General features: G+C 43.0%; 1 protein-coding gene across 1 annotated transcript in view; it reads left to right on the top strand.

The window, feature by feature from the left end:
- The window catches only part of GRK5 (G protein-coupled receptor kinase 5), a 197,357-nt gene that overhangs the window by 162,272 nt on the left and 7,838 nt on the right, over positions 1-27,247 (top strand). Inside the window, exons 5-13 of the mRNA XM_080913217.1 lie at positions 4,734-4,834; positions 5,460-5,552; positions 8,575-8,638; positions 9,548-9,688; positions 12,949-13,139; positions 15,691-15,728; positions 17,254-17,343; positions 19,464-19,672; positions 22,428-22,565. Coding sequence (XP_080769343.1) covers positions 4,734-4,834; positions 5,460-5,552; positions 8,575-8,638; positions 9,548-9,688; positions 12,949-13,139; positions 15,691-15,728; positions 17,254-17,343; positions 19,464-19,672; positions 22,428-22,565 — 1,065 coding nt within the window. The remainder of the gene's footprint in view (positions 1-4,733; positions 4,835-5,459; positions 5,553-8,574; positions 8,639-9,547; positions 9,689-12,948; positions 13,140-15,690; positions 15,729-17,253; positions 17,344-19,463; positions 19,673-22,427; positions 22,566-27,247) is intronic.

Below are 27,247 nucleotides of genomic sequence, written 5' to 3'. Positions count from 1 at the left end.
CAGCCCTTCCCCCTGGTGCCTATAGTCACTGCCTCCAACCCTGGCTCCTGCTTAGGTGCCTGATTTCCACTTCTTCCCACTCCTGCAGCAACTCTTCCTGTAGCTAATGTAAATCTCCTCATGTCAAGGACCATTCAGGATACAGTTCTGGGAGTGTTTGTTTCTTGTTCCCCTCCCTGAAGAGAAATGAGGAGCCCCCAAAACAGCTGCCTCCATTCTTGTCCAGAAGGTCAAACTACTCTTGTTTAGAAGTAAGGGAACCACTAGGACCCATTTGTTTCAGAGTCTTGCCACTCTGATGCTCTGCTTATCCTGAGAAAACTGGAAGATTATTGCAGATAGTTTACATGGGGAATGTCAGCTGCCTACATATGAAAATATACACATCATTAAGACCTAAGTACTTGTGTCTGGAGATTGAGTGGACAGTCTCCTGGCCTGACCTTTTGTCTACTAACAGAACCACTGCTAATGAGCACTGAGCTCCTCAGGGGGGTATTTTCCTATGTTGAAGCAGAACATATGCTGGATATTAGCTTTCTTTTTGTCTGCATGTGTATCTCTTCATATGCTCATGCATGCACTACGTGTGATGTGACATACCATATAAGCAGCATTCATCAAAATATATATAATCTACCAAGCCTCCTTTTCTATTGTACATGGGCCTCCTAGCAGGGCTTGCTCTTCAAGGCCCTAGTCACATTCTTACATACTACCTAGGAAGGACCTTGGCGTCCTTCATATCATGCTGCTGTTTAGGGATGGTATTCTGGCCAAAGTACCAGGTTTCAAAACTTGGTTTTTAAATCTCAGCTGTGTGACCTTGAGCAAGTCACTTAACTTCTAAGCTGTTTTTACATCGGTAATCTAGATATACCAACAATAAAACCTGCCTTGAGAAAGTCATACAAGATCACACTGTGCCTAGTCCCTATAACTGGTATGTTAAGGAAGTGTTCACCATGCAGCCACAGTAAGGACAATGATTATGGCAGTTACAATTGGGAGGTGGGGTTAAGTGGAAAGGCCCTAGCTGCTCAAGATTTTTTGACTGTGGGTTCTGAAGCCTCTCTCGGGTCATGGGTACCATGATGGGTGAGAAGTTTTATCCATGGGAACAAGCAAGGGCCTAATGGCTTGAAGTCCAGTGCTCACTCAGGAAATGGCCAAGGTACTGGGAGAGAGGCCAGAAAGGGGAAGCAGGTCTAGAGGGGTATTTTAGGGACAACTCAAAGAAGATTCATTCCTTAATCCTGAAGGCAGTGAAGATATAGATATTGTGGTGTTTAAGAAAACTCCTTTGAGGGCTTTGATGTCAAGGGATAAGTGATTAGCAGGAATTTAGGAGAGGCCTCCTAGGAGAGACTTCTGGAAAGCAGAGTGGTGAGGTGAGGTGGAGATACACTAGGACCAAGGTGGCTGGGGATGTAAAATATAGACAACCTGGTTTTGAGTGAGCTCATGAGGTCAAAACTGTGGACCTAAATCAGATCCTATGAGGTTCAAGTCCACAGCCTACATAAATGCTCCTTAGCTCTACCACAAACAAACATTAGGACCCTAAAGGTCTTTTCTCTCTTTTTTTCTATACGAGTTTGTCATGGTGGATTTAAGAGTGAGCTCCAAGGGTTTCTCCTTCGAGAGTTCTCACCCCATTTGTAGGGTATTTCCAAGATGGTTCAGAGTAGGGCAGAGGACTATTGATGACCACTGAGGAGATATGGGAGTGGAGGAGTCTGATGATCTCAAAACAGTAGTTTGTGTATGATCTTTCCACTTTGAATTATTGAAACAACAGATTGTGATGAAGGGACAACGTTTTGGTGGTAAGTGCTCTAGACTTTTGGGTCTTCTCTGCACAGTTTCCTCCCCTCCCTCCCTTTCTTAATATCTCTCTCTCTCTCTTTCTCTCTCTCTCTCTCTCTCTCTCTCTCTCTCTCTCTCTCTCTCTCTCTCTCTCTCTCTCTCTCTCTCTCTCTCTCTCTTTCTTTTTGTAGTCTCTAGGAATAGTGCCCAGGAGAACAGATGACCCAACTGAGGATCCTACTGTAGGCTAAAGACTGCTGCCTCCACCTGTTCATGATTCCTTTTCTATGTCTGTTTTCTAAACTGGTCTCACTGTGCAACCCCAGGCTTTCACCTCTTCATTTGGTAAATCCTCTGTCTCCCTTGAGGTCTAGCTTTTATCTTAAACCATTCAATGTTCACTTTCAAAACTGATCAGTTATTTTCCCCTTTCACTGTTGCAGTAAAGGCCATACTGCTGGGGTGAAAGTGATCTATGATGATTATTTCAAGATTATTTCTCAGGCCTCCCAACCCTTGAGGATAGAAAGCTGGCCCTGTGACCTTTCCCTTTTATTGGGAAGCAGTACTGGAGGTGCTCAGTAGCACCATCTCAGGTATCAACTGTTAGACTGCTGGCCTTGGCTGATTGGGCAAAAGTGGTGCTGTGTTTGACTGCTAGGTGCCCTTGGATTTGGATCTGTCTCTCTGTAATGTCACCAACAGTGGGCATGTGTCAGCAGAGTCCTTAGTTGTGTGGGGGTCAGGAGGATCTACATGTTTCTTGGATTAAGTCCTAAGTAAAGTTCTACTGGTAGTCCCAGAATAGACCTATGCCTTCCTTTCTACTCTCTTCATCAACCTGCCTCAGTCTCCAAATTTCCCAGGCTTACTTCTGTTATGGGTTAAGCACTGAAGGTTCTATGACATCACAGGCAGTACTCTGGAGAGCTAAGCACTACACAGTGCTGTTCTCAGGACACTGGGATAGGGAGAACTTGTAACTTACCACATACACTCAACCTCCAACTTACCCCCAACCAAGCGTGTACTCATTCCAGATCTGATGCTTTACCTACACAGCTCCAGAGTTCCCCAACTCTTCCATCTAATCAAACCCCTACCATAAACATTTCTTCTACACATTCCAAGGCCTGTTGGCCTTCATTATGCATGACTGACCTCGAGTGCCACACTTGAGCATTGTATTGGCTAGTTGGGTCACAGAGTGGATGTCATAGGAGGTAAAAACAAAAGGAGGGAAAGAGGCTTAGACATAAATGAAGGGACAAGGCCATCCTTGTCAGGGGCCTGCCCTGCTTCAGAAAGGAATATTTTTGTTTTGTTTTGTTTTGTTTTCTCTGTATGGCAGTACCTAAGAAAACTCTTACATGATTTTTTTTTTCTTTTTCTTCCTGGAGAGGTATGTTTTGGTAAACTTAGGCTTGGGAAGCTGATAGAATTCTCAAGAACAAGTCGAGGAAGCCACAGGAAGAGTAATGGACAGAGAAGAAAAGTCAGTGAGCACACAGCAGTCTGCCTAGGAGAGTGGCACACAGACCTGGCATCTTCTGTCTGAGTCTTCTGGCAGGCTCAGGTTTCCAGTCTAGACCTGTCCTTTCTTATTGGCAAAACTCATTCCTTGGAGTCATTGGAAAGAGGATTTGGTCTGAATCACTTTACCTCTTTATGTTGAACCAAGAGCTGAATTTAAAGCCACAGTTTCTAAGATATTATCTTTCTTACCCAAAGCCATTATTCTACAGCTTCCCCTGCCAGGGCTCTTTGCTTTTAGGCAGCCAACCCCAAGTATGAGAATTGCCTGATACGTGCACAGATGGGTTACCTCTAAACTTAGACTGATCCCCTGAGAATCTTGTCTGTTGCCCTCATCTACAGGTAAAGGCTGAAGAGGGGTAAAGAGGTTTCAGGCTAGGTATTGTTTTGTCTCTGACTTCATCTTCTCAATTTTTCCCAGATGAACTTATAGGCTGCTGACAGACCTTAGAGTATCTTTCTTTCTACACTGGCAAAGCCTCAAAGGGCTGAAATTATACTGGGAGATAGACAAGGGGACCAAATGACCATTATTATTACTTCCAGTCAGATCTCAACCAAGTATAGTCCATCCTGGGTTCAAATCCCTTCTCTACCATTTGTTGACTGGATGATCTTGGCTTTGCAGACACACCACAGGCCATCTTCACCAGAGTTAGAGCCTCTCCAGCCAACTGAGGAGGTAGTCTCAAGGGGGATGAGCCCACACAGAGGGTAGGGCTGGGAATGGAGGAATGAGTTTCCAAATTTAAAACCAAGAGGAATAGAGAGTGAACCATGATCTTTATTCAACAGTTATTTGTCAGCTTCTACTGCCCCTGCCACTTTCCCCAGGATCATCTTCCTGTAGGCACTGCCTAATGGACCTTAGCAAGTCTCCCAGCCCTATAGCTTCATTTCTGTAGCAGGGAGAGAAAGCATAATTTCATAATTCACATTCCATCTTTTGACTTCCACTTCCTGCTGTATTCTCAAAATTTCCCTCTAACTTATTAAGATCCCACCTTGACATCCACCTAGTGAGTCAAGTCCTGGGAGCAGCTGTCAAGAGTGAGTGGCAGGGAAAAGATGAAGAAACCAGACTTTGAGATGCTAAATGACTTTCATAAAGTCACATGGCCAGAAATCTTAGCCTAAGTCTGGGTTCATTCACTGCCATCTAATCTAATAATCCCCTTACCACCACACTGAACACAGTCCATGTATGTTATGCCAGTTTGTTTGGGGAGATGGGGGAAGGACAGATAGGGCAGGTGACCACATGCAGGGATAGGTAGCTACATCTTTTTATCATCACCTGATATCTTTGTCTTTCACTCTGCATCTGTGGAACAACTCCAGCTACCCTGTTCCTTCACCCTCACTGATAAATCCTTTCCTTCTTCCAGTCCCCAGTCTTCATTGCCCAAGTTGGACAGGACCTGGTCTCTCAGACAGAGAGGAAGCTCCTGCAGAGCCCCTGCAAAGAACTCTTCTCTGCTTGTGCTCAGTAAGTGTTCTATCATCATGCTTTGCCCATCTGGGCAAAAGCTCTGTCTGCCTGGGCTCTATTTGGGCAGACTTCTGACTACCTGGGCTGACCCTTACCTACCTGAACAGACTCTCACCAACATAGACCCTATCTTCTTTGAAAGAGAGTGGGTTAGCTGGTTCAAGACCAAACCCAAAGTCTAGGTTTGGGGAACTGTATCTCATTATATTCTTTACCACCTCTTAATCCTTCCTCTTAACTCAGCAAGTCTAGTCCCACTTCAGCTCATGGTGTCTTCAGATAATTGTTCCTAAGTTCTAATTTAGTATAGTTCATCTCAGGGATGTTGACTTAATTTTTGTGATTTACTGATTTATGTCCCCATTTGAGTATCCACTCTATACTCTCTGCCCTACTACAGGGCCAGAAAGACATGTTGCCTCATGGCAGGGCATTATACATACTTGCAAGGTCAGTCCAATTTAAGCAACCATTGCAGAACAGACAGGCCTTTAGCCAGATGTGGGATATCTGTTATGGGACTTGGCTTCTCTGTAGTCTGAAGGCAGTACCTACTAGACTCTGTCTATGTCCTTCAAGATAGGAATTATAACATGTTCATCTTTCTGTTATCCTGGATTAGGTCTGTCCATGACTACTTGAAAGGAGACCCCTTCCATGAGTACCTGGACAGCATGTATTTTGACCGTTTTCTGCAGTGGAAATGGTTAGAAAGGTGAGTACTATATACACTACTCACATGAGTGTGTGCAAGTGTAAGGTAGGGTACAGAGTTCATATTATGATAATTCATATAGAGATCAGACACTGTGTTCATTCTGATGGTTAGCAGCAAGCATCCTTAACAGTATTTGTATGACTCTGGCAGAGCCTCTAAAGAGGCATCCATATCTGGCTCCTGCCAGTAAGCAATTTTTGGCATCAGCAATAATGCTTGTGTTTGGTGGCTGCTTATGGGATGGATCCCTAGGTGAAACAGTCTCTGAATGATCTTTTCTTCAATCCCTGCTCCTCTTATTTGTCCCTATATTTTCTCCTGTGAGTGCTTTATTCTCCCTTCTAAGAAGGACTGGTTCAACTGGCAGTCAGCATGCAGAAGAATGCAAATCAATCCGTTCTTATCTTCTTGTACAAGGCGTAAGTCCAAGTGGATCAAAGACTCCACATAAAACTAGATACACTGAAACTAATAGAAGAGAAAGTGGGGGAAAGCCTTAAACACATTGGCATAGGAGAAAATTTCCTGAGCAGAACACCAATGTCTTAAACTCTAAGGCCTAGAATCCACAAATGGGATCTCATGAAATTGCAAAGTTTCTGTAAGGATAAGGACACTGTCAAAAAGACAAAACAACAACCAACATATTGGGAAAGGATCTTTATGAGTCCTACATCTGATAGAGGGCTTATTATATTCAATATATACAAAGAACTTAAGAAGTTAGACTCCAGAGAATCAAATAATCCTAATAAAAATGGGTTACAGAGCTAAACAAAGAATTCTCAACTGAGGAAACTTGAATGAGAAACACCTAAAGAAATGTTCAACATCTCTAGTCATCAGGGAAATGCAAATCAAAACAACCCTGAGATTCCACCTCACACCCGTCAAAATGGCTAAGATCAAAAACCTAGGTGACAGCAGATGCTGGCAAGGATGTGGAGAAAGAGGAACACTTTTCCATTGTTGGTTGGATTGCAAGCTGGTACAACCACTCTGGAAATCAGTCTGGTGGTTCCTCAGAAAATTGGACATAGCACTACCTAAAGACCCAGCTATATCACTCCTGGGCATATACCCAAAAGATTGTCTAACATCTAACAAGGACACATGCTCCACCATGTTCATAGCAGCCTTATTTATAATAGCCAGAAGCTGGAAAGAACCCAGATTTCCTTCAACAGAGGAATAGATACAAAAACTGTGGTACATTTACACAATGGAGTACTACTCAGCTATTAGAAAACTGACTTTACGAAATTCTTAGGTAAATGGATGGAACTAGAAGCAATCATCCTGAGTGAGGTAACATAATCACAAAAGAACGCACATGGTATGCACTCACTGAGAAGCAGATACTAGCCCCCAAAAGCTCTGGATAACCAAGAAACAATTCACAGACCTTATGAAGCTCAAAAAGAAGGAAGGCCAGAATGTGGATACCTCAGTTCTTTAGAAGGGAAAATAAAGCACTCACGGGAGGAAATACAGGGACAAATAGAAACTAACTATTAATTAATAAATACCTAAGCCATAATCCTTGTCTTGTTCTATGACTTGCTTTTGACTTATTGTCCTTTTTATTCTTACCTGAGTTCAGCTACATAGCTGATTTCTTCTTTCTGTCTTCTTACATCTGTCTCCTCAGAGTTTCTGAGATGAATCTTCCCTTTTTTTCTATCCTGAGTTCAGCTACCTGCTGTTTTATGTCCATTTCCTAAATGTTCTGGGGCAAATTTCTCTTCTCTCTGACCATTTCTCAGAATTTTTTCTGTCCCTGCCAATGTCCCACCTTCTATTTTCTGCCTCAGCTCACTGGCCATATGCTTTTTTTTTTTTTTTTTTAATTGACAGGTGATGCTTATAAGAGATTCTTTCTACAGGCACCTGATTGTAACCTGTAAGGGACGGTTCAATTGCTCTCCAAAGTGGCCAACTCCTGATTGCAACTCTGTCAGCTTGAGCCCTTTTTGTGCTCTATATTGGTTTCATGATTTTCTCCCCACTAGTGAGCAGTGGGGTATTCTTTATTTCCACTTTATTATGAGTAAGATTGCACATCTCTCTGTGGTTTATTTGCTACCTCAGTCTCTTCAAAGTCTCTCACGAGTAGATGTAACCTTGGGAAGGTACTTAGAGCCAGTAAGGTAAGGATTCTAGTTTAGGAATTGCCCATATCACTGATGGTACCCCATCTCTCCAGTTTTTCCTCCTCAATCATGACACGATATTATTGAAATATTAAGGGGATTTCCCCTCCCAGTGTTAACCAAGAATTTCCTAAGAAATTGTAGGACAATCATTTTTCTAGTAGAGGAGCTCTGCACCAGTAGTGACTTTATTCCTAGTGTATTGTACATGGTTATGCCAGCATAACTGGGAAGGAGAGACAGAAAATGATGGGTATTTTATCACCACCTCTTTGGCTATTCAGGGTCTTCTAGTGTCCTGGATGGATGTAAATATAACAAAGCAGTCCCTGTGAAGGAAAGGTTCAGAGCTGATGATCACAGAGTATCTGGACAAGACCTGTACTGGCAAATTTTTCTTTAAGCAAGATGCATTTACTAATGGGTGCCCAGAGCAATGAATGTGATCCCTGATAGGCAGACTGAGCCCTGTAGGTGTTGAGAGGGCTTTGTTTGTCTATGTGGTCTCTGAGCACTAACCCCCACACACCAAAAGCAAGGTTTCCTTTTGAGTCTGGCAACAGGCTGTGAATTTGGGTGAGAACAGAGGGATGTTGTCAGGGGAAGGGAGCCTTTGGTTGCCTGGGTTGAGCTGAGCTCCTGCAAGAGGGACAGTCCTGACTCAATATAGTTTATTCTTCCAAACCTTCTTCCTATTCTTCTTACCAAGCCAGGGTGGCCCAACCCCTAGCTTCCTAGGAACCAAAGCCATAGTGTGGGTCTCCAGCACAGCCTCAGAGGAAGATGTTACATGCCCTGGGCTTGTTCTTATGGGTCCTAAATCTTAACTTCAGGAGACAAATATCAGATTCTTGATATTTTTTCAGACAACCAGTGACCAAAAACACTTTCCGGCAGTACCGAGTGCTGGGCAAAGGGGGCTTTGGAGAGGTGAGTGAGCATTGAAGGGGCAGGCCTCTGCTCCCTTCTACACTCTGTAAGATCAGTAGTGCTTTCAGAAGGATCTTCTTGCTCTGTCCTGGCCTTCTGGTAGTAAAGAGGGAGGGTAAAGGGTCTGGCCTAGGTGCTGACACACTGTTGAGGGAGAAAAGAGGGTAATAAAGCCTTTGCTGCCCTGAGCAGGTGAAGTAGAGATTTGTTCCTGCCAGCCACAAGTGGAGATTTCAAGACAAGGATGGGTCATCATCACATGGGTTGTGTTTGAGGAGGGAAATTCAAAGACATGAAAGTACTGAAAAACCTTGGCCAATGAGGAGTTCATGTGATACTATTGGTATATCTTATTATAAGAATTGAGATTTAATGAACACTCAATATTTGAGACCAGCCTTGTTTTCATTTTAGAGCCAAGAAAAACTCTTCAGAAATGATTGGTGTTTTAGGCTAGGTCACACAGCCAGTAAAGAGCAGAACTAGTGTTAAACTCTCAGTGCCTCCTCCCATTTCTTTACTGTAAAGTTGGGGTTTATAAGGTTCTTCCTTCACTGTCCCCAACCCCCAAACAAATTCTTCCAAGCTGTCAGCAAAAATTTTAGTTATGCCTGATGTAGGGTAGGTAGCACCCAATGCTTCTAACTAGTCACTTTATGCTGTGTCCAGTTTAGTACCTTCAAGGTTAGGAATCTTCTCAGGGAAGGAGAATTCATGCAGCTAGTTCATAAGGGCAGAGTCCAAGCAGCACAGGGTATAGAGCTAGATATCTTGAACTACAGCAAACACAGGACAGACCTGCTAGATTTGACCCCACCAGTTCCAGCTCTAGAAACCTGACATCCTAATCTTGGAGTTAGGTAGACCTCTGTAGTATACTATGACCTGAGTATCTCCCTTCCACTGCAGGTCTGTGCCTGCCAGGTTCGGGCCACTGGTAAAATGTATGCTTGCAAACGCTTAGAGAAGAAGAGGATCAAAAAGAGGAAAGGAGAGTCCATGGCACTCAACGAAAAGCAGATTCTTGAGAAAGTCAACAGCCAGTTTGTGGTGAGTGTCCAGGGTCTATCCACAAGCCCATTCTTCTGCTGACTAGGACTTTCTTGCCCTGAAAGTTCATAATGGTCCTCCAATAAAACCCATCCCCACTTCTGAGATCTCTCTCTCTCTCTCTCTCTCTCTCTCTCTCTCTCTCTCTCTCTCTCTCTCTCTCTCTCTCTCTCCCTCTCTCTCTCTCTGAGACCCTTCTTATTTTATTTCATGTTTAAGGGAGGAAAAAAGAAATTAAATATTTGGAGAGTCATTGTGTTTTACTGGTTATCATGTTATTAATATTTGAGTAACTTAGAGATTCTGGGAGACACATAATAAAGGCTTTCATTATTTAAACTTTTATAAATTTAATTTAAATGACTTTATATTAGTAAATAAGTTTCATATTTGTCTGCCACGGGTTAAGAGTTGTTTTGTTTCATTTTTTTTCTCTCAAACTAAGTTTGTTACTTCTATGATTTCTTGCAGGTAAATAAAAAAAACCAAGCAAGATAAACCTTTAGTTTGGGAATATGTTCTTTACATATTCTATTTGTGTCCACCAGATTTCACTATATACCAGTTTTTCCTTTGGAAGCCTTTCCATAAAGATGTAATCAGGTCCTTTCTGCTAAAGTAACTTTTATCTATTATATGGCACTACTTGCTACTGTTGCCTCTTTCCAAGATCTCTTTCTCTATGGCCACCTTATGAACTCCCCAGTGAACAGAACAAGGCAACTCTAGGTACAGACAGGATCTCTGGGTTTCACAAATGCTCTTGGCTGGTTTCATTGTGGTAGAGACAATCATAGTGGAGTTTCCTAGAGAGATGATATTTTATGTGCCTTGTGGTCATTCTAGACTAGGCTCTGCCCAAGTAACAAATTAGCCCTAATTTCATGTAGCTACACACAAAAAAAGCCACATCAAGTCTAATCAGATTGAACCTTCCTCTTCACTTATTTGCTACCCCAATCAAAGCCAGGAAAGACTGTTGGTGGGTCTCAACAGGGATGTCCCACTGTTCTCAGCTGGACTGGCATTTCATACTTCTACCTGTAGCTCACTGGTCACATTTAGTCATCTCAGGGACAAGCTTCCTGCATAGGAGGTTGGGGAGCATGGAGGTGAATGAATATTTGGTAAACCATAAATGTTTCTTCTGCATGTTGTTATAAAAACTAATATTTTTATTTTCTGTGTATGAATGTTTTGCCCACATACATATGTATGTGCACCATATATACATAGAGGCCAGAACAGGATGTTGGATCCCCTAAATCTCGAGTTATACACAGTTGTGAACTGTCATGTTGGTGCAGGGAATTGAACCCAGGTCCTTTGAAAGAACAGCAAATGTTCTTAACTACTGAGCCATCTCTCCACTCTTATAAAAACTAATGTATGCGAGAGACAAAATTCAAATGACATAGAAAGATACACACACATACAAAAAACACCTTCTTCTTTGAGTAGTTATTTCAGTCATGTAACAGGGCTGTCCTATACATCTTATACTATGATGATTTTTACCCTGAAGTTTTTTTTTTCTCATGTTTAGACCTACAGCTCTTCCCATTTTTTTTTAAAGCTAGGCATAACTTCTCTGTATAGCCAATTCCCACAGACTGATGTTGTTTCTCATTTGTAAACCTCAATCAACCATGCTGTGATGTCTACTTTCAAACATTTTCTGGTGTGCTTCTATGAATGTAGCCAGGGGTCTAGATTTATAGCAGAGGAATCACTATAATAAGAGCTATGCACACTGTCTTAAAGTTAGTCCCAACTAGCTTACCCTAGTTAAACTGTGTGATAAGGGAGGGATGTAATCATTAACCTTTGATCATTCCTCAGAGAAGGATGATTTTATGAAGTGATGCTCAAACAAGACAGAAGTTTTGGTCTCTGGGTTTCATTCTAGGCTATCTCAGCTGTTATCCTTGACCTTAGGGAGGAGTAGAGAATTCAGTGGTACTGTGAAGGAGGACTTGGACAAAACTTGCATCAGCCTGGTTTGGCCTGGGCTATTTTGACTTTGGGTTGTCAGCTTGATTCTGCCCACTGGGGCCCCTATCTGTGAAGGAGTGCTGGTGGGTCCTTCTAAGAAAAGCATGATATGTCTGAGAAGCCTGGGCTGGCACATCTTCAAGATCTGTTGATTTTAATGGCTAGACCTTCCTTAAGTGGGGTCTATCCACTACCCTTGACAAAGGATTTCCCACACTAACACTAGGTATCAGCTTTTGTCACTATAAGAAAATACCTGTGACATTTAACTAGTAAAAAGAACATTCATTTTGGCTCCCAGTTCTGGAGGTTCCCATCCAACATCAAGTAGGCCCGTTGTTGAAGAACTCAAAGCAAGCAGAATAAAGAAACAAGAGGTGGTCACCTTCTAGAACACTCCCCAATGACCTACAGTCCTCAAATAAGTCCTCTCACCTCCCAATAGCACCACCCTGAGTACCAGTTAGAGGACACTCATATGAACCATGACATACCTTCTGGACCCTTCCTGGGGCTCACATGGGCAGGTGTGGAAGGAAGAGGGTCATCTCCAGCAGTTGGTAGTGGAACCCAGTGCCTGTGAGCTCACACCACCTCTGCTAGCATTTTCTCTCCTAGCCTCAGAAATAATTTTGGTTCTTCATGATGGGTTACATCCAAGTTTTATAGCCTGGCCTATCCCTATCCTGCCCACCAGTGGCCAGATTTTATTTATACATACTCCCAAAGTGGAGACCACAGCACAGTTTAAGTTGCCTCAGACCAGCACCACCTGCTTCATTCACTGCACCTTGGGAATCAGGAATCTACCAGTTACATGTTCGTTGACATGTCCTGCATGTTTTGCAAGGCTGTGTTCTGTTCCCAAAATCCTCACTGTCCTTCCTACAGCATGAAGGGCCACTCTGCTCTGCCTTTCTTTTATGACTAGCCAACTAGACAACATCTAGTTTTAACAACTAATGCATGCACATGGTTTTCTGCTATGTACCACCCTGGTAGACTTTCTGGAAGGACAGGGTTCTACCAACCCATGTCCCCTTTAGCCCTTTACTTTGAGGCACTTATTAGAAGATCTGTGCACAGGTTATTCACTGGGTATGAGAGAAAGCAGGCAGAATCACTGAGAGGAGGTGTAGCATAGAGTATAAGCTTTTTTGTACCCTCATTCCCCTACATCCCAGCTTTATTGATTCAAGGGAAGGAGAGGGTAGTCAGTGACAGTTGCTATGACCTCACTGTAATGCTGCTCTTTGTGTTCCCAGGTCAATCTGGCCTATGCCTATGAGACCAAAGATGCGCTGTGCCTGGTTCTGACCATTATGAATGGGGGTGACCTGAAGTTTCACATCTATAACATGGGGAATCCTGGCTTTGAGGAAGAGCGAGCCTTGTTTTATGCAGCTGAGATCCTCTGTGGCCTGGAAGACTTACACCGTGAGAACACTGTCTATAGGTGAGCAGCTCCCAGAGTCTGGCTGGGCCCCTGCAATCCCTCCAGCAGTATCCCAGGATTCCCAGGATCCCAGCTAGTGAGATGGACCACTCTCCTTAAGGTGTCTTTGGCCTCTAATGATTAGAGAAAACAACCTTGTAAAATTATATTCTTCAAATTTCTCCTTCAAGGAGAGGCTGTGATCACTGCCCCTCTGTCTTTCTGTACCCAGGGATAGTCAGTGGATCCTGGTGGCTACTATCTGGACTCAGTCCCAGGGAGATCAGGGGAGAGTCACTGTCCAAGGGCATCACATTGCCAGATATCCTGCCATATCCAATCCTGAGCCTGCTTTAACCTTCACCTTCCTCCCCTTTCAATACCACCATGGCTTGGACTCTATAGAACCCCATAACAAAATGCTTCTCAGCAGTGAGCAGGTCTTTCATGGTATTCTCATAGTGCAAAGAAGTTTTTAAAGCTTTGTTACCTCTTCTGAACTTTAAAAAATTTTTTTATTTTTTAAAACTTACATAGGTATGTGTTTGTGGGTGTATCTGCATCTGTACCTGGTAAGTCTAGAAGGGGCAGTGATTCCCCTGGAAGTGGAATTACAGGTGATTGTACACTACCTTGAAATGGTGCTAGGAACCAAACTCTGATCCTCTGGAAGAGTATTAAGTGCTCTTAAGCACTGAACCATCTCTCCTGCCTCTCCTACTGCATTTGAACTGTATACTCCCTTATGTGTTCAGGAGAAAGGGCTGATATTTAGATATTGGTTAGTTATACCACATTTTTCAAGGGACCCACTGGAATATAATTATTGTAGCAAATTGATTTTCACCATCATCTATTTAAAAAAAATTGTGGTAAGTGCCTGAAAGGTAAGGACTGACTGATATTATTAGGAACTCTATACTGGGCACTGTCAGCATATGAAACCCTGCCAGTCCTCACAGACCCTCAGTCACCCACACAGTCAGTTGACTCTACATGAATTTCTGTGTAAAGATTATCTTGGTGCCCCAAGAGGTTTTTACAAATAATTGTTCTCCATGCCTCTTACTCTAAACTCTAGTCTCAGTGTTTCTGGGATTTGTTTTTTATTTTTTTAATTGAAGTAAAAAGTTAGAAGATTTCTCCTAAGGGCTGAAAACAACCTCCTTGGTTGTCTTTACTTAAAAGAAACTGTGTTGGAGTCTGGTGGGCAACCCTGGAGTTCCAAATTTCCTTCTTCTAGTGCAGCACCAAGACCTAAGACAGTGGTTCACAGCCTTCCTAATATATTTACCCTTTAATACTGTTCTTCATGTAGTGACCCCAACCATAAAATTATTTTCATTGCTACTTCATAACTATAATTTTGCTAATGTTAAGAATTATAATATAAATACCTGTGTGTTTTATGATGGTATTAAGCAACCCCTGTGAAAAGGTCATTTAACCTCCGTCCTAAAGGAGGTTGAGACTTACAGTTTGAGAACCACTGATCTAAGGTATTCCTTCTTGTCCTGACCTTCTTCTCTGGATCATCTGTAAATTTGATCCTGTCTGGTGTCTCTGACAAGCTGTGGTTTCTAACACATGGCCACTGGTACACTGGTATCTTGAGTTGAGAGTTCTTGACCTTATTTAGAATTACTAGGACATCAAAAGAAACCCATGTAAATAATAAAAATCAGCAAAGACAGTTTGTAATTTTAAAAAAGGATATGCAAACACCCACCTCATTTGATGAGAATGCCCAGGATTTGGGTACATGTACCACCCACAAGGACACCTGCCATTAAGTAAACAAAGCTGGCTAGTGCAGAACTGGCACCTCCATCCAGATGCCAGTATTGTCATCCCTGGGACGTAACAGCATGGAACATATCCTAATCTAAGCTGCTCCTTTACCCAGCTTTTACTGGGAAATCCAGCATCTTCTGCTTGTTCTCTCTGGTGAGGCAGAGGTTCCCCTTTATGAGTAAAATCCTGTCACTGAAGATAGGAGATGTTGGGGATAAGGTGAAGCAGCTCCACTACATTGGCATCTGTGTTTTCTGCCTGAGCTGCTTTCCAGGCTTTGACACAGCTGGACTTAGGTGTGCCAGCTTCCTGGGACTCCATCCATAGGAGTCTTTCCTCTAGCCCTTCTTCATCTTACAGCTTTCTTCTCAATGGTAGAGCTGATGCTCTGAGCTTTGTGACTTCTCTTTGTTTCCAGGACCTGCTCTGCCCACAGGGTATTCTGTGATGTCTGGTCTTCCCAGTTCTCCAGGGTGTCTATGACCATATTAGCCAGTGTTCTCTTGTGAACACTTGTGTGAGGACAAGCACTAGAATTGGCCTTTACTAACCTCCTAGCCAATGGCAAACCTCAGCATTTATGTTAAATTACTTAGAAGAGAAAAATGAGCTCACAGTGGTCTTGACCCAAAGAGACCAGACTATCTGAGTCCAGAGGTAGGAGGCACATATCTTATGATGCCTGGGCCTGACAGGCACCAGAGGGTTAACTCAGATGTAGTTTGTCTTTGCTTCCTGGAATGGCTATGTTTAGAGGTCTGTTGTTTTCATCTTGCAGAGATCTAAAACCCGAAAACATCTTGCTGGATGATTATGGTAAGTCTAGGGCTGGAAAATGAGGGCATTTTCTGTTTTAATATCTGAGGCTAGTGTTCTAAGATATCCAGAGGAGGGAGTTGCAGAGACTCTTAGGAATGGAGGGGGTTGGGCCAGGATTGTGGGAAGAGATGAAGCCCATGGGACAGAGGAACCCCACTCCTGTACTTTTGGGCCTGAGGGAAGCTTCTACTTTGTGAAGCAGAGTAGCTTAGTTGACTGTGACATCAGAGCCAGTGTCAGCACTGAACATAAATGCTACTTGTCTTGCTCCTTATTCTGTTTGTGAGGCAGAGACCTCAGGACTGTCCTATGGAGAGAACACACACACACACACACACACACACACACACACACACACACAGTGAGAGTACTACATGATGGCCCAATGAAAGCAGCCTGTTGATTCTAGCCAGCTGTAAATATGTCATTATTTGTGTACTGTCATTATTACTTGTTTTTGGGTGCTAGCATGTGGGAAGCAGCCCCTCACACAGTTTAGGCCGTTACACCTACAGAGTAGTTTTCTCGAGTATCTGACTAGCTCCTCTCATCTCCATAGAAGGGAAAGTGGCATCTAAGTGTCTATCTTGCATATAATAGGCCTGGGGCTCAGAGGAACCAGCCTGACCTTGACAGTAACACTACCATGTCTTCTGCATGTTTTTGGGACACACAGCATGTCCACCCACCATTGGTGACCTGGAGAGAGCTGTGTGAGGAGGAATGGGGAACACAGGGTCCTCTGGGAGGTCTAGGCTTTAGTGCATTTTATTAACTACTCACTGCATTTATTAACTACTTGCCCCCACAAGGGGAAGTCCACAGTTGGTACTCACATACTATCTTCTCTGTCAGATACCACAGAACTGGAGGCCATCTAAGCCACTCAGGCCTGACAGGCATTTATGGACAAAGGAATGTGTTCTTTCATGACCATGAAATGTAACCATTACCCTGCCTAGGAGTTGTGACAGAGATAGAAGTAGAACTCTCAGTGTGATGCTGCCCAAGTCTTAGGAAGCAGACACTGAGCTCAGATTCCAGGCCAGGCACCACCCTTCTCATTTCTCCATCTCTTTGAAGGGGAAAAAACAAACCACCTCCAAAGACCAATCAGGAAGGCAGGGAGTGGCTTTCCAAATTGCTTTACAATTTTTCCCCTTAAGCAAATTGTTGCAAAATGTCAAGTACCTCATATTTTTCCTGTGAAGCAATCACAGAATCAGCCAGGACATTTTAAACTCTGTGAACTCAGCCTTTCCGGAAGCTCATTGGGGCATTAAATGTGGCAGGTCGGCCAGTGGCCAGCCTTGTCCAAGCGTCTTTTTGCATCTTTATTAATATTCCCCTCATTATGTGCAATTTCTACACGTCTTATTTACACTCTTTTGAGGTTACATGGCTACCCCGAGAGAGCAGACTGATGTCACATCTTCATTGGACAGAAGCCTAGAAAGTCTGTGGCCCTGACCAGGGTGTCCACATGACTATAGGAACCCATTAACCCTGCTGTCTCCAACAGGCCACATTAGGATCTCAGACCTAGGACTAGCTGTGAAGATCCCTGAAGGAGACCTTATCCGTGGTCGGGTAGGCACTGTTGGCTATATGGGTGAGTAATAACTTGTACCTATCACACATTGAGCCTCCCCAAGGGCATCCACTTTTAAATCCCTCAAGTCTCCGTTGTGCTGGTCAGAATTGCTGTGCTGATTTTCCACAGAAATGCCTGGTAATGGTACCCTAGGACTAAAGGTGTGACCTAAACTGAGTACTCTGTAGTCCCTAACCACAGGCCAACCTAGGTCTCAAAAACAAGCCATCCTGGGAGTTTGGTAACCAGAGCCTGGCACTAGCATTTCTAGGGAAGCCCTTATTGAACTAGGACCTACTTGGGTGAAGTGTCAGATAGATATCTTTTTGAGGAGACTCCTGAGAAGACCCTAGAGGGTGTCAGGGTCCCCTGAATGTTCTAGACTTTTTTAGACCAAATTGCCCTCTGCCCAGGCCTGCATCCACAGATGATATTTGGCATTCAATATATTAATCTCTGGTTCTTCAGGGCCCAGACAACAAAACACTTGGCAACCTGGGGGATATGTGTATATAGGACTGTGCTAATTCTGATAGATCTGATAGATCTGAGAGCAATATAGAGAACAGATGGATAGGTGTTGGGTTTATAGCACAAAGGTTCTTGTACCCACAGATCTACAGAGAAACCAGGAATGTTAAACACACAGGATTTTCTTTCCAGTGGGAAAGATGAAAACCCTGTTCTTCCATCCAAAAAGCTGAAAATTAGAAGTGATTAAGAGCCTGGTCATCTGTGTTATCTGTGGAGCCAGGACATATCAAGCTCCTACAACCAGGACTGGAGGTAGCTGGAAATCTAAATGACGTGTATAGCCAGAAGCTCCCCACAAGCTCCCACAACCAGGATCAGAAGGGGGCTAATAAGTCCAAATGACCTTGATGTTACCTGTTTGACTGAGACCAGACCAAACCCTTAGGCCCTTAGGCTAGTGCTGGTAGCCTATCTCTAGAGCCTTTTTCCTTGAAAGGACTTATACTACTCTGAGTTATGCTTTCTTGTAAATTGTTTTTTTACACCAGGAAATTTATTATACCAGGAAACTTTTTTTTCAAAATAAATACATTGGGAATAAACTGCTTATTATTAGACTTCCTGAAGTCTGATCCAGGTTGATGAAGTTTATCTATACCAGGTTTTCATTCTTATCTGCAAACATGGTTCACTTCTCTATGACACATGCAAGGACCCTCTCAGATCGGGGAATGGATGGATGATAGATAAATGGATGGTGGATACATAGATCATAGAAGGACAGACAGGCAGATGTATAGATACAGATACACCTACCTGTACCTGCATGGAAATATGCTTACACATTTGTATTGCTCTCCTTTTGGACACAGTGCTGAATTATTTGTTTACATATGGACTCTGTCATGTGTCTACTGGTGCTTGTCATGTATACATGCTTTTCATTCTGGAGGGCCTCAAGAGATGTAGTGGTCTCTTTTGTACATCTATGATTAACCTATGAATCATTTTGTCAAAGTGGTAGTGAAGATACAATAAGAGATTTTATTTTGTGTGTATGGGCTTTGTGTTTATATCTACGTCTGTGTACCCTGTGTGTGCTTGGTCTCCACAGTGGCCAGAAGAGGGTGTTGGATACCATGAAACTGGAATCACCTGCCATGTGGGTACTGGAAATTAAACCCAGGTCCTCTACAACAGCAGTCAGTTTATGCTGCTCGCCACTGAGCCTTCTCTTACACCCCTCCCCCTAAGACGATTCAAACTCCAAGTAGATTGAATTTAATCTTTAGTTTAGATGGGCACTTTTCTTCATTGAAATAAGAATATATACAATATGTCCTGTATCAGGAAACCATGCCTGTCACTGGAGACAAAGCAGTGAAAGGTATATTGTGTGTTCTGTCTGAGGAGACATTTCTATCCACCATAATCAGAGTTCTGATGCTACTGTCAGAATTGGGCACAGTGATACACCATTAGATAGGCTTTCTGCTGGGTTGCAGTTGGAGGTTGGAAGGAAGTAGCCCCAGCTTAAAACTCCAGTCTTTCTGTGAGACTGCTACACCCTTGGGTACTGCTGAGATGAGGAGCAGCATTGGACTGTGTACTTAAGCTGCATTCTGCTGGTTGCCCATCACTCACTCCCTTCCTCCTGTCCTCAGCCCCAGAAGTTCTGAACAACCAGCGATATGGCCTGAGCCCTGACTACTGGGGGCTGGGCTGCCTGATCTATGAGATGATTGAGGGCCAGTCACCATTTCGAGGCCGCAAAGAGAAAGTGAAGCGGGAAGAGGTGGATCGCCGGGTGCTGGAGACTGAGGAGGTATATTCCCCCAAGTTCTCTGAAGAGGCCAAGTCCATCTGCAACATGGTAAGCTCCTGGTGAGCCAGATGCTGCCAATAGGCTGCTGCCCAATGATGGGTCTAGCCTCTGCCTAGAACACCTGGCATATTGAACAGGATACCCCATGAATCAAGGAATGAGGGTTGAGGTGAACACCCATGAAGGTATGTAGCTTTGTGGAAAAGTCAGCAAAGAATAAAGATGATGGCCCACGATAGTTCACAGGCAAGTTTCTGCCCTTGAACTTGGCCTCCTGTCCCCTCAGCTCTGGATTCTAAACACTGGACTGAGGGCAAAGACTGCAAGGCAAGTGTTGATGTCCTTGGAGTTGTTAAACATGTTCTCAGTTTTCCATCCACTATGTAGTAAGGTGGTCCTAGCTCAAGTTCTGTGTAACAGCTTCTGTGGATGGGTGGTACCTTCAAGTGAAGAGGTTAGAATGACTGGAGTATGTTGGAGCCAGTTGTGGATACTTGACTTGCTAGAGAGAGGAAGGAGTAGTGGGGGCTATAAGGTTCTCCCCTCAACCAAGGGTGGACACTTCTATAACTGGTTCTTAGGCCTTTCCTTGGATTTATTATGGAGTCAGCTACTTCCTGCTCCTGCTTGGCTCTCAGTCTCCAAAGACTCACCATAGGAAGATGCCCTCTGATGCTAACCATATGGGGACAGAAAGGACCTAGATCTACACACTTGCAAGCCCACACTGCAAAGTATTTTCCTCTGGAGCCACACCATACCCTGAGCATCAGAGAAACCCAGCCTGAAAGGGGCCTCTCCTCTCATTCCTGAGTCCCCAAGTTGCCCTGGGGCAGGTTCAAGTATATACACACACTAATAGCCCAGGGTGGAGCTTAGGGAAGACCAGGATTGGAAACTTGAAGGGAAGTAACTAAACTAAGCTTCTATATTCAGAAGACCAGGGAACCCTGGGGGCTTTACTACCCAACTACCAGGTAATCTCTTTCCTACAACCACCCCTGCCTGGATACTTCTGTGTCACAGAGCTATGGTAAGGATTTGGGGCTGGTTTTGTCCTCTGGTCATATCTAAAAGAAGAAGTGTCCCTCTGCCACTGACATGTGTAAAAGAAATGATGAAGAAAGGCATGTAACATGTAGACCACAGCCCTACAACCTGTTAACCAGTCAAACTGTTACAGCAGTGCAGTAAGGATGAGGTAGTAGAGGAATAAGCAGCAGAGGTTAGGAATGTGGAGAGATGGAGGCCAGTGATACTTGTTATGTCATGGTCAGGTATCTATGAGACTAGGAGGTAAAGGTTAGGGTTAGGGTTAGGGTTAGGAGTTACAAGAAGCCGATCTCAAGAAACATCAACAGGGACATGGATATACTGAGAGAATGAGGCAAATGTGACCTCCACTTATAACCACTACCCCTATTACTAACATTCTACTTCCCCTCAAACCTTCATTTCAACCCCAGGTTTTGTAAGCGGGAGTTCTTGCTGTAACCAGGACTAAAACTGTCCCTCTCCTGCCCCCTTGTGGCCACTGAGGGAAAGGTGTTGGCTGAAAAGTGCTAAATGATCGACACATTGAGTACCACAAGAAACCTCAAATCTTGCTCTGTCTTCTCTTGGGGTCTTGGATTCTGATCTGGAATTTATCCTTTTATAATCAATCCACAGCATCTCAGTCTAGCCACTCTGCTCTTATTCCTTTAGCAGGTGCTGACTCAGGCTAAGGTACACAAACAGGGAAGTTGTTTCTCATTTCATCTTGGCAGACATGTCCCTTGAGATTTAGAAGTCCACTCATCCAACTTCCCTTTCCCTTGGATCTAATGCTGAAGCCGAGGACCCTGCTGAGTCCCATCTCTGTATCTTCTCCACACTCCTTTGAGTCTATTATTTGGATCTCCTAGTCATTCCAGATCATACGTGGTCTTTCATATAAAGACTACTCTGTCTACTCACACCTTCTCTTGTGCTAATGTATACCTGGTATCATCCTTGATACCATTTAGGTAGATGTTTTGTTACACCTGTATAGCATATTTTAGAAATAGACAAATTCCAGCTTAATAACCAAGCTTTCAAATGAAGAGTATAAACCTGATTTTCTAGCACTTCTTTTAGAGAGCAAAAGTCTTGTTTAGCTGCCATTTCTTCCTGGCAGAAGCTGATAAGCAACCCAGCTCTAGCTCTTGTCCTTTTCTTCATCTTCGTATCCTTGATAATGCTGCCAGTCTTCAGCACTGCAGGCTCTAGGGACTGCATTGACAGTCTCAGTCACTGCACAGCCTTGCTTCTTCAGTGTTTCTTGGAAAGGATAGAGCATAGCCCAGTTACTTATATATAGAATAGAGAAACTTGGGGCCAGAGAGATGGCTCAGCAGGTGAAGTATTTTTTAATGCAAGCCTGGTGACCTGAATTCAAGTCTGGAACCCCTGTGACAGGTAGAGGGACAAGATTGACTGCACAAAGTTTTCCTGTGATACATATGCTGTGGCGCATACATTCACACATAATAATAAGTAAACATAAAACAAAATAAAATAGAAAAGAGAAGCCCAGATGTAAGCATTAACCTGAGCCACCAGCCTGACAATGTACAGAGGGCAACTGAAAGCATGACAAAGATATGATCTGGTCCTTTCTCTGCTGATATGTCAATTCTATCTGGGGAGACATCCCTGTTCAGGCTGAATTTTAAAAGGTGGCACTGGGGAGGCTAGAGCTACAGTCACAGATATTTCTTTGTCCTTCTGGCCTCTGGGCAGATGGAAAGGCTCAATCATGATCACTCTCTTGTCACAGCTGCTCACCAAAGACTCGAAGCAGAGGCTGGGCTGCCAGGAGGAGGGGGCTGCCGAGGTCAAGAGGCACCCCTTCTTCAGGAACATGAACTTTAAGCGCCTGGAGGCTGGGATGTTGGACCCTCCCTTTGTTCCAGATGTGAGTAGACACTATTGCTCCCAGGAGCTCTAAAGTCATCTCTCCAGGCTATGCTTTCTATCAGATCCCGAGTTGTGCCTCACACAATGCCTCATATCAGCTAACCCATCTGTCTTCCTGGAGTATCAAAGATTGCTTACTGCCCCTTCTTACACTCTGACTACTTTGTGGCAGTGTTACAGATCTTTTTTTTTTTTTTTACAACTTTATTTTACAAAACAAAGATAAATGTACAGATTTTAAACATTTTTTGCTTAAAATTATACAATTTTTGTCAGTACTTTTTTTTCAGATTTTAACATAATTTTTACATAAAACTATATGAATATATTTTTTAGTCAGTACTTGATTTTTTTCAAGGTTTGATTGTATGCCTTGAAAACTTAATAGTTACAATGAGCTAAAGTACATGTAAAACAAAATGTAACATGGAAATAGTTAAAGTTTTCTTGTTTTGTAAATATTTTTTTGTTTTGTTTTCTTTATTTCTTGGTATTCATATAGTCTGTGGGTTGTTTCTGGGGGAGTGCAAGCCTCTGGTGTTAGCATCCCACTATCAGTGACTGCATATTATGTCTGTTCTTTTGTGACTGGGTTATCTCATTCAGGATGATGTTCTCTAGATGCAGCCATTTTCTTAAGAATTTGGTTAAGTCATTGTTTCTGGTGGCTGAGTAGTATTCCATTGTGTATATGTACCACAATTTTTGTATCCATTCATCTTCTGAAGGACATCTGGGTTCCTTCCAGCTTCTGGCTATTATAAATAGAGCCGCTATGAACATTGTGGTGCATATATCTTTGTTGTGTATTGATGTGTCTCTGGGGTATATGCCCAGAAGTGGAATAGCTGGGTCTTCAGGTAGTACTATATCCAATTTTCTGAGGTATCGCCAGACTGATTTCCAGAGTGGTTGTATTAGCTTGCAACCCCACCAACAGTGGAGAAGTGTTCCTCTTTCTCCGCAGCCTCGTTAGAATCTGCTGTCCTCTGAGTTTTGGATCTTGGCCAATCTGACTGGTGTGAGGTGGAATCTCAGGGTTGTTTTGATTTGCATTTCCCTGATGGCTAAGGATGTCGAGCACTTCCTCAGATGTTTCTCGGCCATTCAGTGTTCCTCAACTGAAAACGTTTTGTTTAGCTCTGTACCCCATTTTTTAATAGGGTTATTTGATTCTCTGGTGTCTAGTTTTTTGAGTTCCTTGTACACCTTGGATATTAGGCCTCTATCTGATGTGGTGTTGGTAAAGATCTTTTCCCATTCTGTTGGTTGCCATTTTGTTTTCTTGACGATGTCCTTAGCCTTACAGAAACTTTGCAATCTCATTAAGTCCCATTTGTTAATCTTTGACCTTAGAGCTTGAGCCATTGGTGTTTTGTTCAGGAAATTTTCTCCTGTGCCTATGTGTTCTAAGGTTTTCCCTACTTTCTCATCTAATAGTTTCAGTGTATCTGATTTAACGTGGAGATCTTTGATCCACTTACACTTGAGCTTTGTACAAGGAGATAAGAAAGGGTCTATTTTCATTCTTTTGCATGCTGAGTGCCAGTTGGACCAGCACCATTTGTTGAATAGGCTGTCTTTTTTCCATTGAATGTTTACTGCTCCTTTGTCAAAAATCAGGTGACCATATATATGAGGGCTCATTTCTGGATCTTCTATTCTATTCCATTGATCCACATGCCTATTTCTGTACCAGTACCATGCAGTTTTCAGCACAATTGCCTTGTAATATAGCTTGAGGTCAGGGATAGTGATTCCCGCAGATGTTTTTTTGTTGTTGAGGATGGATTTCGCTATTCTAGGTCTTTTGTTATTCCATATGAAATTGCACATTGATCTTTCCAATTCCATGAAGAACTGGGTTGGAATTTTGATGGGGATTGCATTGAATCTGTAGATTGCTTTTGGTAGGATGGCCATTTTTAAGATGTTGATTTTTCCAATCCATGAGCATGGGAGATCTTTCCATTTTCTGAGATCCTCCTCAATTTCTTTCTTTAGAGGTATAAAGTTCTTGTCATACAGGTCCTTCACTTGCTTAGTTAGAGTCACACCAAGGTATTTCATAGTTTTTGTGACGATTGTGAAGGGTACCTTTTCCCTAATTTCTTTCTCTACATGTTTGTCCTTTGAGTAAAGGAAGGCTACTGATTTGTTTGAGTTAATTTTGTATCCAGCCACTTTGCTGAACTTGTTTATCAGCTGTAGGAGTTCTCTGGTGGAATTTTTGGGGTCACTCAAGTACACTATCATGTCATCTGCAAAGAGTGATGTTTTTATCTCTTCCTTTCCAATTTGTATCCCCTTGATCTCCTTTTGCTGTCTAATTGCTCCAGCCAGGACTTCCAGTACTATGTTGAATAGGTAGGGGGAGAGTGGGCAGCCTTGTCGAGTTCCTGATTTTAGTGGGATTGCTTCAAGTTTCCCACCGTTAAGTTTGATGTTGGCTGTTGGTTTGCTGTATATTGCTTTTATTATGTTTAAATATGGGCCTTGGATTCCTGTTCTTTCCAGGACTTTTAACATGAAGGGGTGTTGGATTTTGTCGAATGCTTTCTCAGCGTCTAGTGAGATGACCATGTGATTTTGGTCTTTAAGTTTGTTTATATGGTGGATTACATTGATGGATTTCCTTATGTTAAACCATCCCTGCATCCCAGGGATGAAGCCTACTTGGTCATGATGAATGATGGTTTTGATGTGTTCTTGGATTCGGTTTGCAAGGATTTTGTTGAGTATTTTTGCATCAATGTTCATAAGTGAGATTGGTCTGAAGGTCTCTTTCCTTGTAGGGTCTTTGTGTGGTTTAGGTACGAGGGTTATTGTAGCCTCAAAAAATGAGTTGGGTAATATTCCATCTGATTCTATCTTTTGGAATAGTTTGGCGAGTATTGGTGTTATATCCCCAATAAATGTCTGATAAAATTCTGCACTGAACCCGTCTGGACCTGGGCTTTTTTTGGTTGGGAGGCTTTTGATGACTTCTTCTATTTCTTTAGGTGTTATAGGGTTATTTAGATGGTTTACTTGGGCCTGGTTTAACTTTGGGACCTTGTATCTGTCTAGGAATTCGTCCATTTCCTCCAGATTTTCCAATTTTGTGGAGTATAAGTTTTTGTAGTAGGATCTAATGATTTCTTGAATTTCCTTAGTTTCAGTTGTTATGTCACCACTTTCCTTTCTGATAGTGTTACAGATCTTAATGCCAGAAGGTAAAGATGTCGTGTGAACCCTGGAGCCCCCTTACTGGTTGTTCAGAGACTTAGGTACTCTCTCCAGAATAGGGCACCTAGACAACCTTGAGGTCCTTTTCAGTCCAGTGAAGTCCAAGACACTCTCCCTTTCTGAATCTTGCAGATATATTGAAATTTGAAATGAAACTGAAATGGAAAATGAGTGTTGAGGACCACTCAGTTTAACTGAGCATCTACTGTCCAGTTCAATTAGGATTCTCCCTGGGATACTCCACTGGGTCTGTATAACCTGGGGTCACATACACAAAGGAGTCCCACCCAGCAAGGTCTTTTTGAGTCTCTATACTTTCAAAGTCCCAGCAGATTAAGGGTCCTTGTTGGGGCCTTGGAGATGGATCCAAGAACTGTGGATGATACAGAAATATTGGAAATGGGAATTATCTTGTGCTATCTCATGAAAGTTGACAAATATTTGTACACATCTCTTCCAAGCCCTCTTCTCAGTCACCTCAGGACAAGAGCCAGCAGTAGACCAGGATGGGAATGTTGAGACCTTAGCAACTGGTGAATAATACAAATCAGAGCTTTTTGAGACACCTCTTCCAGTGCTATTTGTTTGCACAGCACTGAGGAAATAGGAACAACCCTTGCATCTTGTTTTCTTATAAGTGAAGGTTCCCTGATCATCTGGGTAGGAGGGCAGTAGCAGATGTGGGGAGCCAGGACTAGTTACTGGATGCTAAACAGTATCTTTGGTCACTCACTGGATACCTCTGTAGCCAGATGTGGCATCCACATCATAAGTCCAACCAGCACCATACTAACCAGGTGTGGTAGTATACATCTGTGGTCCCAGCACTTAGGAAGTGGAAGCAGGGGATGGAAAGATGGCTTAGCTGTTAAGAGCACTGACAGCTCTTCCAGGGGTTCTGAGTTCAATTCCTAGCAATCACATGGTAGCTCACAACCACCTATAATGGGATCTGATGTCCTCTTCTGGTGTGTCTGAAAACAGCATACTCATAAATATAAATAAATAAATAAATAAATCTTTTTTTTAAAGGAAGTGGAAGCAGAAGGATCAGAAATTCAAAACCTTAGCTGTACAGCCTTTTTTGAGAGATCAGCCTGTACTACATGAGACCCTCTCTCAAAAATGGGTAGAGCAGCTGAGAAGATGTCTCTTCAGTACCATGCTTGCTTGCATTGTTAGCATGAGAACTTGAGTTCAATCCTCAACACCCACATGAGGATCTCCAGGGCTCACTGACCAGCCAGTCATGCAGAATTGGGAGCTCCAAACCAAGGAGAGGCTCCATCTCAAAGGAAGCATATGGTATTCCCAAGGATGGCACCCAAAATTGTCCTCCCTCCAAGAAGTATGAATTTTATACCTAGATCCCAAATAGTCTTGGACCAAGCTTTGTCCATCAGAATTTTTCAAATTTTGTTTGTTGTTTGGTAGGTATTTTTAAGTTTGTTG

Source organism: Micromys minutus (genome assembly GCF_963924665.1).
Source record: "Micromys minutus genome assembly, chromosome: 2".
NCBI lineage: Eukaryota > Metazoa > Chordata > Mammalia > Rodentia > Muridae > Micromys > Micromys minutus.
The sequence above is the reverse complement of the archived record's forward strand: the minus strand, read 5'-3'. Positions and strand labels throughout refer to the sequence as shown.